The sequence below is a fragment of the Danio rerio genome, chromosome 18, assembly GCF_049306965.1.
Source record: "Danio rerio strain Tuebingen ecotype United States chromosome 18, GRCz12tu, whole genome shotgun sequence".
In the NCBI taxonomy this organism is placed as follows: domain Eukaryota; kingdom Metazoa; phylum Chordata; class Actinopteri; order Cypriniformes; family Danionidae; genus Danio; species Danio rerio.
This window is the reverse complement of record NC_133193.1, coordinates 8,447,058-8,460,848: the sequence shown is the minus strand read 5'-3', so window position 1 is coordinate 8,460,848 and position 13,791 is coordinate 8,447,058. Positions and strand designations below refer to the sequence as shown.

Genomic DNA, 13,791 nt, shown 5'->3' with positions numbered 1-13,791 from the left:
TTACAGATTAAAACACAAAGATATTATTAAATAGGTCACACTTTATTTTGATGATCCATTTGGCATGTAGATAAGATGTAATCTAAAATTAACAACTACTTTTCATTAGATTATAAGTAGACTGTTAGGATTGGGGTTAAGGTTAGTGTAAGTTGACGTCTACTTGCAAAGTTTCTTATAGTCAGTTAAATGTCGATTGAAGGAGCATATCAACAGATATTAAGCAGACAGTCAACTAATACTCAAATGGACCATCAAAATAATGTTACCATTAAATATTATTATTTTAAATTGTTCATACAATGATGACCATTTTATTTTATTTTTGATGGATATCTCATTTTTGATTGATTAATACCTATTTTTGATTGATTTTGATTTGATTGATACCTCAATATTGTTAGACTCTTCAGAAAACAATTTTTCTGTGCTCTGTTGTATTTATATATGCTTGTAATTTATTATAATTTATGCAAACATACTGCATAGAAAAAGACTTGAGGACCCCAACCCATCTAAGTGAATGAAATTGTTCCAAATAGAGCTATTCAATTCATCTGGTGAAATGATATTCATATCGCAATATATATATATATATATATATATATATATATATATATATATATATATATATATATATATATATATATATATATATATATATCGCAGCAAATTAAAATATCGTAATACCAGATTTTTCCAATATCGTGCAGCTCTAATATATAGCATATAAAAGTGATAAACAAATTGCTCACTTCAAAGTGAAATATACATTATTGACAAACTTATATGAAAGAAACAAATATATACAGTGCATCTGGAAAATTTTCATAGCGCTTCACTTTTTCCACATTTTTTTTTTTATGTCACAGCCTTATTCCAAAATGGATTAAATTCATTTATTTCCTCAAATTTCTATACACAATATCCCATAATGACAGTGTGAAGAAAGGATTTTTTGAAATTGTTTCAAATTTATTTAAAATAAAACACCTGAAAAATCACATGTACATCAGTATTCACAGCCTTTGCCGTCAAGCTCTAAATTGAGCTCAGGTACATTCTGTTTCCACTGATCACTCTTCAGATGTTTCAGGAGCTTTATTGGAGTTCACCTGTGGTCAATTCAGTTGATTGGACATGATTTGAAAAGGCATACACCTGTCTATATAAGGTCCCAGGGTTGACAGTGCATGTCAAAGCACAAACCAAGCATGAAGACAAAGGAATTGTCTTTAGACCTCCGAGACAGGATTGTCTCGAGGCACAAGTCTGGGCAAGGCTTTCATTGCTCTGAAAGCTCCAATGAGCACAGTAGCCTCCATCATCCGTAAGTAGAAGATGTTTAACCAACATGACTCTTCCTAGAGCTGGCCGGTCATCTAAGCATCATATTCAAAAAGACTTGAGCCTGAAATTGCTGCCAAAGGTGCATCAACAAAGTATTGAGCAAAGCCTGTGAATACTGATGTACATGTGATTCTTCAGGTTTTTTATTTTTTATCAATTTGCAAAAATTTCAAAAAATCTTTCTTCACATTGTCATTATGTGGTGTTGTGTGTTGAATGTTGAGGAAATCAATGAATTGAATCCGTTTTGGAATAAGGCTGTAACATAAAAAATGTGGAAAAAGTGCTATGAATACTTTCCGGTTGCACTGTAACTTTCTCAGAAATGCAGTACACAGAATAGGACAAACAACACTACAGGATAAGGGATAGACACACAACACTAGAGCATACAGGATAGACACACAACATTACAGCATAAGGGATAGACAAAGAACAATACAGCATAAGGGATAGACACACAACACTACATTTTAAACACAAACACTATGATATATTGTACAGGGACACCACAACACCACAAAATATTAACACAAGACTCCAGTAAGCGCACAACTACATACTGCAACAACACTGGACACCATAAAAGACAGCAAAGTACATTATAATAATCCAATTATCATAGCTCACAACAGAGACAGGCCGTCATGGTAGTTTGGGTGGGTTTGCTAATGGGATGTCATTTTACCTGCCCTTAAAGAAGGCCACATAGAAGACTGGTGCAAATGCGTTCATGCTCTTCAGCAAAAACGCTTTCAGGATCACGTGCTCTTCAAATGTGGCTTCAGTCTTTGGAATCTCTGGAAATATGACAATTACATCACATTTTAAAGGATTAAGGCTGTCAGTTGCTTTTTTTACACACATTTATTTGTTTTAAACACAATGTTGTGATAAATTAATCAATAGCAAATCGTAACTAAGACACTACAATAAAACGAAATGTTGAAGTCATTATTATGTTAACTGTAAGTTTATGAATAAAAAACACCCATCAATATATTCACATTGCACATAGACCTTTAAGCGACAATGGCTAAGAATTTTTTGGTATCCGAATTGTTATTTGTTAATAACAGATTCGAATTAGATGTTAATCTAATTGTAATTGTTATTGGTTATAGATATATTTATTGTAGCTCCAACAAGGCAGTTTTTATGTTTATTCTTTATCTATCTGTCTATCTATCCTACTAAATTAAAAAAAAATCACCCTGGCTCGAAATTATATTAAAGTGAATTTTCACATGAATTAAAGTGATTTCTCATGACAGAATTAAAATTCTGGGAGTTCTTTATTAAACTAAATTTAAAAATTATTAAAAGAAATGTATGACAAAAAGTCAAGACAACAAATATTTCTACATTGCTTTAACTTGTTCTAATAAGTTAATCACATTTCAACTTTTTTTAAGTTTAACTTAATATTTTTAGTCAGTTTGATTGATGTAGATTGAGATGACTAGACAAGTTTATTTGATAAAAAAATGAATGTGGCAATAATTATTTTAAAGTGTACCATCCCTCTAAATCTTACTTATTAGTTTACTTATATTTTTTAATATGGAAAAAAAGTTTTAATTTAATTAAATAATCCTCTTTCCCAGAGATGGATTGCGGCTGGAAGGGCATCCGCTGCGTGAAAACGTGCTAGATAAGTTGGCGGTTCATTCCGCTGTGGCGACCCTAGATTAATATGGGACTAAGCCGACAAGAAAATGAATGAATGAATAATCCTCTATTTAATACCTAAATCTACAAAATCTGCCAGTAGGTGGGTGGTGTATTGTAATAAACAAGCTGTTGCTTTATTAAAATATTTATTTGGATATTAAAAAAAAAACTGATTCAATCAGAAAGCATTGGTGTGATCAACTCAATGCTCATTGATATTGCTTATCTCTATTATGTGATACAAATATAGGACAAAATCTCATATCAGACAATTTTGCTCTAATATCTTAAATTTTAGAGGTCTTTAACTGCATTTCACGAAATAAAAAGCAATTAGTTGGAAAAATTAGCTTACTTTAAAAGAGAAGTTAGTAGACTAAAGTTAGTAGACCTGTTGCTTTTAAAGCAATTAGTTGACTTTAAAGAAGTGAGTAAACCCTTTTCCCTAAAATAGTAGTAAATAAACTGATGTGCATAATTATAAAAGTTAAGCTAAGTCTATCTATCCTAGTAAATTCTTATGACAGAATAAGTTTTTGAATCAATTGTCCTTTTATTACATTATGTAATTATGTAGAAAATTGACAACAAGTATTTCTACTTATTCTAATAAGTTAATCAGATTTCAACTATTTAAGTTAACTAAAGTTATCTAAAGTTTAACTCAATATTTTTAGTCAGTTTGACTGATGTAGGTTGAGATGACTAGAAATATAAAAATATATAAATATATATATATAATTATTTTTTTATACAGTGTACTGTCACCCTAAATCTTATTTATTTGTTTATTTATATTTTTTTGATAGGGAAAAAAAAGTTTTTAATTTAATGAAATATTTCTCTGAACAATTAGCAAAGTCTGCCAGTATGTGGCCATGTATAATAAACAAGCCATTGCATTATTTTTTATCCGTATTAAAACTATTCAATCAGAAAGCACTGGTGTGATTTTCAGCCCAATGCTCAAGGCTATAACTTATCTCAATCTTATGATACAAATATAAAACATAAAAACTCATATGGGGGAATTTTGCCCTAACATCTTGATTCTTGGGGCTTTTTATGTCATTCTATACACTGTAAAAAGCAATTAGCTGATTTTACTTAAAGAGAGTAAACCTGTTGCCAGGAAATTATTATTTAAATGAACTGTGTACATAATTACTAAAACTAAAAATGAATTCAACTCACACTTCCAAGTTACAATGTGTTTACTTCTATTTAAAGTTAAGTAAATAGTGTGGCTAGCACAGGTCTGTGAATGGACAAGGGTGATAATTGCAATAAAAATGTGCAATTGCACAAAATGTGTTTTTAAGATCACTTATAATGTGTTAAATTGACAGCCCTAATAATTATCATAATTATTGATAGAATCATCTTTTATTAAACATCATGTAAACACACGTACCGAGCTCAGTAATCCAGGCCGCTATTGCACCGTAGATCTCATCCAGCACCAGAACCACCAGCAGGTTGATGATGACCGCTGTGGTTGTTACAATCACTCGCACATTGGCCTTGGCCTCGTGATCAGGGTTCATTGACATTACAGCAGACACAATGATACGGTAGAGAATTACTCCTGATACGGCAGAGAATGTTACCCCGACCTGAGAAAACAGAAAGATAAGCCTTCTGACAGTACAAAAACACTTTTATCTTGCTCTTGTCAAATAGAGACCCACCATAAGGAGGATAGAGGATATGTTGATGCAGAATCCTGGCAGCCGGTCAGTCCATGACAAAGATTCTGAGGCAAGCTACAAAAACAACATCAACAACATCAGGATCTTACTTGATCAGCTGTGAATACTGAGTTAATACATGATATTAAATAATATTAAAAGTAGTAACTATCTTGTGGCAATAACCAACATAATGGCCAGTAGGCCTGGGAGATGAAACAAACGGTTAGGCTGTGCAATTAATCAAATGTCAATTTTGGCAAAACTATATATATGGCCAACTCATAATTATTGTAAATGATCATGATTACAGTAATGACCAAAACAATTGTGATTCAGATTTTTTTTCCATTATTGAGCAGCCCTATTTGAAGGTACAGTACAACTTGCTTGATTAATTACAATTTCCTTGATTAGACTAACCCACATACTTATTTAATTCAAAATATAACAGAAATACTTATTTAAAATACTTCATCAGCAATGTCATTGTGCTTATTGAAAAAATTCATTTTGAAAGCGGTATCTAATGACACCTTTCCTCAGGTTCATTCATTCATTTTCTTGTCGGCTTAGTCCCTTTATTAATCCTGGGTCGCCACAGCGGAATGAACCGCCAACTTATCCAGCAAGTTTTTTCTTTACGCAGTGGATGCCCTTCCAGCCGCAACCCATCTCTGGGAGAGATCCACACACACATTCACACACACTATGGACAATTTAGCCTACCCAATTCACCTGTACCACATGTCTTCGGACTGTGGGGGAAACCGGAGCACCTGGAGGAAACCCACGCAAAGGCAGGGAGAACATGCAAACTCCACACAGAAACGCCAACCGAGCCGAGGTTCGAACCAGCGACCCAGCTACCTTCTTGCTGTGAGGCGACAGCACTACCTACTGCGCCACTGCCTCGCCCCTTTCCTCAGGTTGTTCTTTTTAAAATTAGAAATGAGTCATATTCAAAAGAGAAAACATTATTTTCTTATTAGGGGAATATGTTTATTTTAACAATAACTCATAAAACTACGCAAAAATACTACTACCCCAAAATCCTGGGCTATTGTGTTTTTTTTTTTTCAGCAGGGCTACCAAAATCTATCTACATAGATCTACAAAGACAAAATCTATCTAGATAGCCCGCCAGGCATGGTGTAGATAGATTTTGGTAGCCTGACTGAAAAAACAATAGCCCAGGATTTTGGGCTAGTAGATTTTGCGACCTCTGTTGAGTAGTTTTGAACTTGGAACAAATCAATTATTTAAAGTAAGTAAAACTAATTTAACCAAAGTTAATTCTGAAATAAACGGCCAATATAAGTCCATCTCCCTCCAGACACAAACATGCATAAAATCTGAATTAAAAGCCTCTATTCTCGCAGGTATGCCCGCATACACACGAACATGTGTCTTTGATTAGAGGAAGGACACCACTCTAACTTGCGAGTTTTAATCCAGCTCTGACTCTAATCCTGTATAATCTAGTGTGGAATACCCAGAGAGGTAATCTGCTTTGAGTGCCGTGTGTAGTAAACATGTATGCCAGAGACAGTGTTTGAGCGCATACGAGTGTTGTGTGTGTGTGTGTGTGTGCATGCAGCGCGACGTGCAAGGGCACAACGACAGTAATAAATATCAGCAAAATCACATCAAGTGAAATTGCGACCAAATTGCTCATTTCTGACAGAAAAAAAAAAAAAAAAAACATGCAGATGATCTCCCCCTGCAGGAGCGTGTAATTCATTATCTAATCGTTTAAATAGTTCAAAACAACAAGTAGAGAAAGATAAGAGAGTGCTAATGAGAGAGGAGAGATAAGGGGATGGATAATGAAGCTGCTGGGGTCCGGCGGAGGTCAGCGCAGTGACCACTGGTTGACTGACAGCTGAGAACTAACTGCATTATCCCTAAAGCCCCGCCTCTACTGGTTAAGTTGATTAGCTTGCTTTCTCCTAGACAGACACACAGTGAACTCTCAAATTATCTCCCCCCTCCTCACCGGTGGCTGCCCTCCTTTAGCACACAGTAGCTTCTCTCTTCCTTTGTCATCTGTTCCTGCGTCCGGCTACAACATAGAGCAGAGATTAAAAGCACCGCGCACACACTTAAACACACACACACACACACACATTAACTCTCTCACATCTACCTGGAAACGTCTGTGAGGCGTTCCAAGTATTTCAGCTCAGTGCATTCTTACGCAATAATTAAGTCAAAGCAAAAATTAAGATCCTGAACAGTGTTTGAGAAGAAGATGATGGAAATATCACACGGTAAATAAAGAATAAATGTGTAGGAATGTGCAGTTAATATCTTTTGGAATTTGTATTGTCATTTGCTAAAACCTAATGGTAATTTCATGTTTAATTAAAAAAGTCTATCTGAAATGGTTAATAACATTTTAATGTAATTCAGAAACGTGTAAAGTTTGGTTTCATTTAATGATTTTACATTAACTTTTTAACTTTTTTAAATTCTCTCTTTCTTTCTTTTCCTTCCGATGCAACAATAAAACAGTGTGTGTTTGTGTGTGTGTATACAGTAGACATGGGCCGGTAAAAGATTCTGACGGTATGATAACCAGTGTTGGGCAAGCTACTTAAAAAATGTAGAGAGCTAAGAAATGTAGCAAGCTAAGCTAAAAGCTACTTGGCGAAAGTAGCTTAGCTACATCTGAGCTATTTGTACAATTTTCATTTTTAAATCAAAGCGACTTAAATCCAACTCAATCATATCTTAGTGATCAATAAAACTGTCAATGAAACATATGAGGCTTACTTGTTTAGTTCAGTTATTTACTGCAAATAATATGCTGTAATAAACAGAAACAAATCATAGTAGCTAACAGCAAAAACAAAACAAAAATCCAATAAAACCAGGTGTTACACAATTAAAATACTATAGAAATTTATACTAAAGTACACTAGTATGGTAATTACTATTAGTTCATGAAAGTTATTAATAATACTACATTTTGCACTGTAGTTCATTAATGAATAGTTGTAAACATATAGTAAGATCATATGGAAAATGTATTTTATATGTACTAATAAACACCCAGTATCTTAATAATAGGTAGGCAAGACACCTACAGTATAGGTAATAAACATTCTGATCGAGTTAATAATAAAACAGCCGTATTTCTCTTTAAATATGTCATTGTTATGGCCAATGCCATGAATTGGGTCTCTAATAAATACACATTTAGTATATTGTCAATGCTGGTATACATCAACATTCTTAGTAGGAACTAGGAACCTTGTTGTTTTATACATTATACAATACATACCTCTTCCTTTTTCTTATTCTTTGCCTTCTTCTCCTGTTTCTTATGAAGAAAGTCCTCGTATGCTGGTCGTAGCTCATTCTGAGATATAAACACACAGAGAACACGTCAACATCTGTACTCAAGGACTCGCACAATATGTCAAAAAGCACCAAACCCGTCATCAGTTTCTCAGATAAGCGTAAGCAAAACGGTTTCCATGGAAACAGGATCCGCAAACACACACTCAAATAGAAATAATTATCTTGGTTCTGCATTAAATCACTTTCTAGTCTCGAGGCAAAGACGCTGATATGGTACAAAACTGCAAGTTCATTAAAAAGCACATAACTGCAGGGTTTTTTTAGCTGCATAATCAATCTGTTAGACTTCCGTCCATGCAAGTGTATGTTCACTTCTCAACCCTTAAAGGAATCGTTCACCCAAAAATGAAAATTACCCCTTAATTTACTGACCATCAAGCCATCCTTTGTGTATATGACTTTTTTCTGTCAGATTAAAACACTGTTGGAGTAGTTTTAAATATTATACTTTAAATGATAACATTTTAGCGGCTTTTATTTTAAAGATTTACATTCACATTGGAAAACTAACCCATAACACAAGTGGATTATGTAGTTTTATAAAAGAAATGCTTCAGAAGATGTCCTAAATGTGCTTTTTGGTAGCTTCAAAATAATCGTCACTATCCAACATCCTTATACAGCATGGATAAGATTCAAACATTCATTTTCCTTCGGCTTATTCCCTCATTTATCAGGGGTCGCAACAGTGGAATGAACCGCCAGCATGGAAGAGATACCATTTAAAAGTACTCCGATTGTGTTCATCTGACAGAAATAGTCATATACACTGAAAATGGCTTGAAGGTGAGTAAATGATGGGGTGATTTTCATTTTTGGGTGAACTATTCCTTTAAATACTTGGTGCATACCAATTTACATACAGTTCATCTTACAGTATAGTATTCGAAAATATGTCACAAATTATATTATGCTCAAATAAGTGATCCAAAGTAGCCAGGTTGGTCTATTTCTGGTAGAAATATGCAGATATGTGCTTAGTTTACTCTAACAGGTAATATGGTCCACCAATACGTTGCTATTAGGATGTGATTTTTTTATTAGAACTTCAAACACGGGTAAAAAAAAAAAAAAAACTACAAACATGGGTGACACAATGGACTTAAGTGGAGAGGCTTTTGTGAAGATGTTTGGATGACTGTTTATTAATATCTACTATACAATATTTAAATGCCATCCCTGCTAAAAAATCCAGCTTAAACCAGCCTAGGCTGGTTGGCTGGTTTTAGCTGGTCGACCAGGCTGGTTTTAGAGGGGTTTTGGCCACTTCCAGGCTGGTTTCCAGCCATTTCCAGCCTGGTCTTAGCTGGTCAGGCTGGAAAATGACCAGCTAAATCCAGCTAAAACCAGCTTGACCAGCCTGGTTTAAGCTGGACATAGCTGGTTTTGGCTGGGCTCCCAGCCTGGCTAGGCTGGTCAAGCTGGTTTTAGCTGGTCATCTCCCAGCCTAACCAGCTTAGACCAGGCTGGAAATGGCTGGAAACCAGCCTGGAAGTGGCCAAAACCTCTCTAAAACCAGCCTGGTTGACCAGCTAAAACCAGCCAACCAGCCTAGGCTGGTTTAAGCTGGATTTTTCAGCAGGGATGTTCTGCTATATTCACCTTATTCTCAGCTGGCAAGTGGGCGCTGCCATTTGAATCTTTTTGTCTCGCGACTTCCGGTCACATTCACTTCCATTCATTTTTTGACGTTAACAACTGCTCGTTACGCTGCTTGATGTTGCAATTTAATATTTTCTTATTATATTATGCTACTTGGTCTGTGTAGTCATGCAAACATTTGTTTGTTGAGCAAGTAGTTTGACCATTTTCTGCCGTTTATTATTCCTAGTCATTTCTCCCATAGGCGACTGAATCGGAAGTTCTAAGACAATCGCGAAAACAGGCGCACTTCCGCATTTTAGAATAAGGTCAATATTTTATCTGCAAGATCAACTTTTATGAAGATGTGGTTGAAAATGAACTTCTAAATGCATAAATATTATGCAAACACCTGAGGAGATTTCTCTGCATGACAGACTCTTGAATGGCAGATTAATCTGCTGCTGCTTCTTCATTATGGCAGGTAATTAAATATGAAATGTAAAAGATGACTGACAGGGGACGTAACTAAGCAACATAATGGTCTGTTAATTAGGATGTATGTCCCAAAGGTTGCATACTCTTCTGTTACACACTCAAAAGTATTGTTTTTCCTTCACAAAAAAAGTACATTAGGATATACACTAACTGACAAAAGTCTTGTCGCCTATTTAAGTTTTAGGAAGAACAAATAATAACTTGTCTTTTAGTTGATCATTTGGTATCAGAAGTGTCTTATATGAAAGGCAACAGCATCTAGGTTACGCTTATTTTACCACAATAAAATACGATCATGCCTTGATCTTTATTGATTTAATTAGGACAGGAAGGTCTGACTTTGCTTAGAAAAAAGTCTCGTCACCTAGCAGAAATATTGTACAGTATAGAATATAAAAGCCTGGTGCAGTTTGAAAAGAATGAATATTGTGTATGACTCCCATGAGCTCCCATCCAGGACTGCATCCATACATCTCTGCATTGACTCAAATAACTTAATAAAGTCATCTGGAGAGGCAAAGAAAGTGTTCTTGCAGGACTCCCAGAGTTCATCAAGAGTCTTTAGATTCATCTTCAATGCCTCCTTCATATTACCCCAGACATGCTCATTAATGTTTATCTCTGGTGACTGGGCTGGCCAATCCTGGAGCACCTTGACCTTCTCTGCTTTCAAGAACTTTGATGTGGTGGCTGAAGTATGAAAAGAAGTGCTATCTTGCTAAAGAATTTGCCCTCTCCTTTGGTTTGGGCAGCACAAATTTCTTGATACCTCAAGCTATTGATGGTGCCATCCACTTTGCAGATCTCTTGCATGCCCCATACTGAATGTAATCCCAAACCATGATTTTTCCTTTATCGAACTTGACCGATTTCAGTGAGAATCTTGGGTCCATGCAGGTTCCAATAGATCTTCTGGAGTATTTGTGATGATTGGGATGCAGCTCAACAGATGATTCATCTGAAAAATCGACCTTCTGCCACTTTTCCAAATGATCAACTAGAAGTCAAGTTATTATCTGTTGCTCCTACTACTGGGATCAATGACAAGACCTTTGTCAGGTAGGGTAGCATTGACTCTTTTAGGTGACAGTATAGTAGGTTAATAGTATAAAACATTGACATAAAAAACAGGGCTGTGTGTTAACTGTCACTGCGGTCAGGATTATGGCATTGAGGTTAATAGTATAAAATCATGGTAAAGGATTCATTGGCACACAGGTTACTACAAGGTTAATCCACAGTAAATCTTTTATAAATTGAGCGTTGATTCATCAAACATCCTCACTGTAGACTCAATGCAAAAACTGATCCTCCTGCTGCTCAGAAAACCACAGCTTCACTAAAAACTATCCCACATAATTCATTCATGTCTCAACACAAAGCATCAAACTCAACAAATTTAAGTGGATTAAGCATAAAAGAAATATAGTTGTCCCCCAAAAATCTAAAGAATTGTGCTATTTCAGCTCATTTTAAATAAGTAGTTTAAACAAGCAGCTGAAGTAATTGTTTTGAGTGTATTTTGATGAGGGAGGGGGGAGGTGTGCAAATATATGCCGTGCGGTTGAGCATGTCGGGAAACAGTATAGAAACAGCTTTACCTCAGCCCGCTCCTATTGGTGAGCATCAAAGCAAAGAAAACATGGTGTTAGACACACATATTTACACTGTTTAATATGCGGGTGTAATTGAACTTCATTATCGCTCGCATTAGCATGACGCTCATGATCTCCATGGTGCCCCGTTGAGAGCGCAGCCCTTCATCCACTCAGCTCAATGCTTTAAGCAGGAACACAATCTCATTACTCACACATGTCCCATCACACACACATACACGCCACCCGCTTCCACACTTACACAACACGCACACTTTAGAACTGATTTAGCTCCCAGGTGAAAGGTTCAGAAGTTTGCATTTTTATCATACACCTCATAAGGAGCATACTGTATGTGTGAAAGATGAAATCTGTCGCTCTAAAGGGATTCGGCTATTATCTGGTGTTATGTTTTTGCGATGCTACCTTCCAGTGATATTCACAAGGGGAATTCAAGAGTGGTTTTAAAGAGAGAAGCTGTTATAAGCAGTAGTTACATCAATGGTAAGAGGCGATGTTGGAAGTGACATGAATAATGGTGAAATTTGTCAAACAGGGCTGTGCAGTATATATCATTTCAGCATCCATATCACAATGTGTGTATTGGCAATAGTCACACATCATGATGTGCAATGAAGAATCAGGATTATGGTTGACCATCAAAACAGTTCAAAACATATAAGATTAATGGAGTCGCTGCAGAATTGAATCATAATAGAGTCTATCATAGTGAAAGTTAATAATCAGCATGTTTTTTTTTAAAGGGGTGGTCCAGAGCGTAATTTTAAGGCAATGTGTGCTCATGCTCATGTTATTTTTTTCATATATCTTTATTTGGTTATATTTATATACTGCAACTTAGTCAACATGAAAACGACTGTTATATTTTCTAGTTGCTCCAAAGGCCAACCTTCAAGAGGCTCTGATTGGTCAGCCAACATAATGTGCTGTGATTCGCAGATTGGCTCCATGTCACCAGGAAGCATCACGCCTCTACTAGCACGAGCTTTGCTGTTGTGTAAATACTGTCAGTCAGTGTAACTCGGGGGTCTCAAACTCGCAGCCCACGGCCCAATTGCGGCCCGCGGGTTGATAGTTTATGGCCCCCGCCCTAAATTCAATGTTTGATATGTATAGCACTTTACAATATGTGTGCGGAGCTGAACGAACCCACCTATCACGGTGGAGTATATAGCTCTCGGGGGCGGGACATTAGCTGGGCTTGATGCAGGCAACATTTCCCAATGAGTGAAAGTTACAGAAATGTTGTCATGGAGTGTATTCTTCCATGCCCGGCTGGCTGCCTTGTTTCTTTTAGGCACATGAGGATGTTCGTCCCAGCCCGCTTTATTCACAACACTTCAAAAAAAAGGTTTTTTAAGTTTATGCCCAGCGGACATTATAAATATAAACATGTATAGAAATCAGTACTTAATTTGAGCTGGGTCTTGCTAGATTCTGTTCTGGGAATTGTCAGATATTTGTGTTTTTCTTTTCGGTATTTATTTTAGTTGACTCGGCATTACCTTGTGCGCAGTGAATACCTGCGTGCGTGCGTGTGTGTGTGTGAGTGTGTGAGAGAGAGAGAGAGAGAGAGAGAGAATATAAGTGCAGCAAATGCTGTGTGGATTGTGTGTGTGTTCACGCACTATTTAAAGCCTAAGTCACAATCATTCACAATCTAAGTCACGCATTTACAATCACTCTGATTGGTTGGTGGTTATTGTTTTACACACAGTGAGCAGAAAAGGAATTAAAGTGATGTGGATGGATAAAAGTCACACATCGACACCTGTCCAACGGCAGTAAGAGTCCCCGGTAACCCAGACCAATTATATCACACCGTTGTTTGTGGGTCATTTGCATCGCCTCAAACAATAAACATTACATATATTTCTTAATGACATAAAAGTATTCAAAACTATTATTATTGTACAGTTTGTGCCTAAATCAGACAGAAAATGAAGAGGACACAGTTTAACCTGCTCTCTAAAATAAAATCTGCCAAGTGTCTTTCACATATATTTGGGTTA

General features: G+C 36.1%; 3 protein-coding genes across 6 annotated transcripts in view; 2 read left to right on the top strand and 1 right to left on the bottom strand.

Annotated features, from left to right (window-relative positions):
- The window catches only part of LOC101882393 (uncharacterized), a 771,022-nt gene that overhangs the window by 344,658 nt on the left and 412,573 nt on the right, over positions 1-13,791 (top strand). The window lies entirely within an intron of this gene.
- Positions 1-13,791, bottom strand: part of ano2a (anoctamin 2a) — a 72,331-nt gene that overhangs the window by 15,988 nt on the left and 42,552 nt on the right. For 2 of the 3 annotated variants that reach the window (XM_068214873.1, XM_073930236.1), the window contains exons 14-18: positions 8,005-8,082; positions 6,715-6,780; positions 4,716-4,790; positions 4,439-4,640; positions 2,039-2,150 (exon numbers count right to left, since the gene is read on the bottom strand). In XM_068214873.1, coding sequence (XP_068070974.1) covers positions 2,039-2,150; positions 4,439-4,640; positions 4,716-4,790; positions 6,715-6,780; positions 8,005-8,082 — 533 coding nt within the window. Of the gene's footprint in view, positions 1-2,038; positions 2,151-4,438; positions 4,641-4,715; positions 4,791-6,714; positions 6,781-8,004; positions 8,083-11,764; positions 11,777-13,791 lie in introns of all 3 variants that reach the window. The other variant, XM_009293432.4, reaches the window with a different exon arrangement.
- The window catches only part of caps2 (calcyphosine 2), a 101,720-nt gene that overhangs the window by 52,151 nt on the left and 35,778 nt on the right, over positions 1-13,791 (top strand). Inside the window, exon 18 of one of the 2 annotated variants that reach the window (XM_073930269.1) lies at positions 8,762-8,870. In XM_073930269.1, the coding sequence (XP_073786370.1) occupies positions 8,762-8,857 (96 nt within the window). In that variant the 3' untranslated portion in view covers positions 8,858-8,870. Of the gene's footprint in view, positions 1-8,761; positions 9,266-13,791 lie in introns of those variants that run through there. The other variant, XM_073930268.1, reaches the window with a different exon arrangement.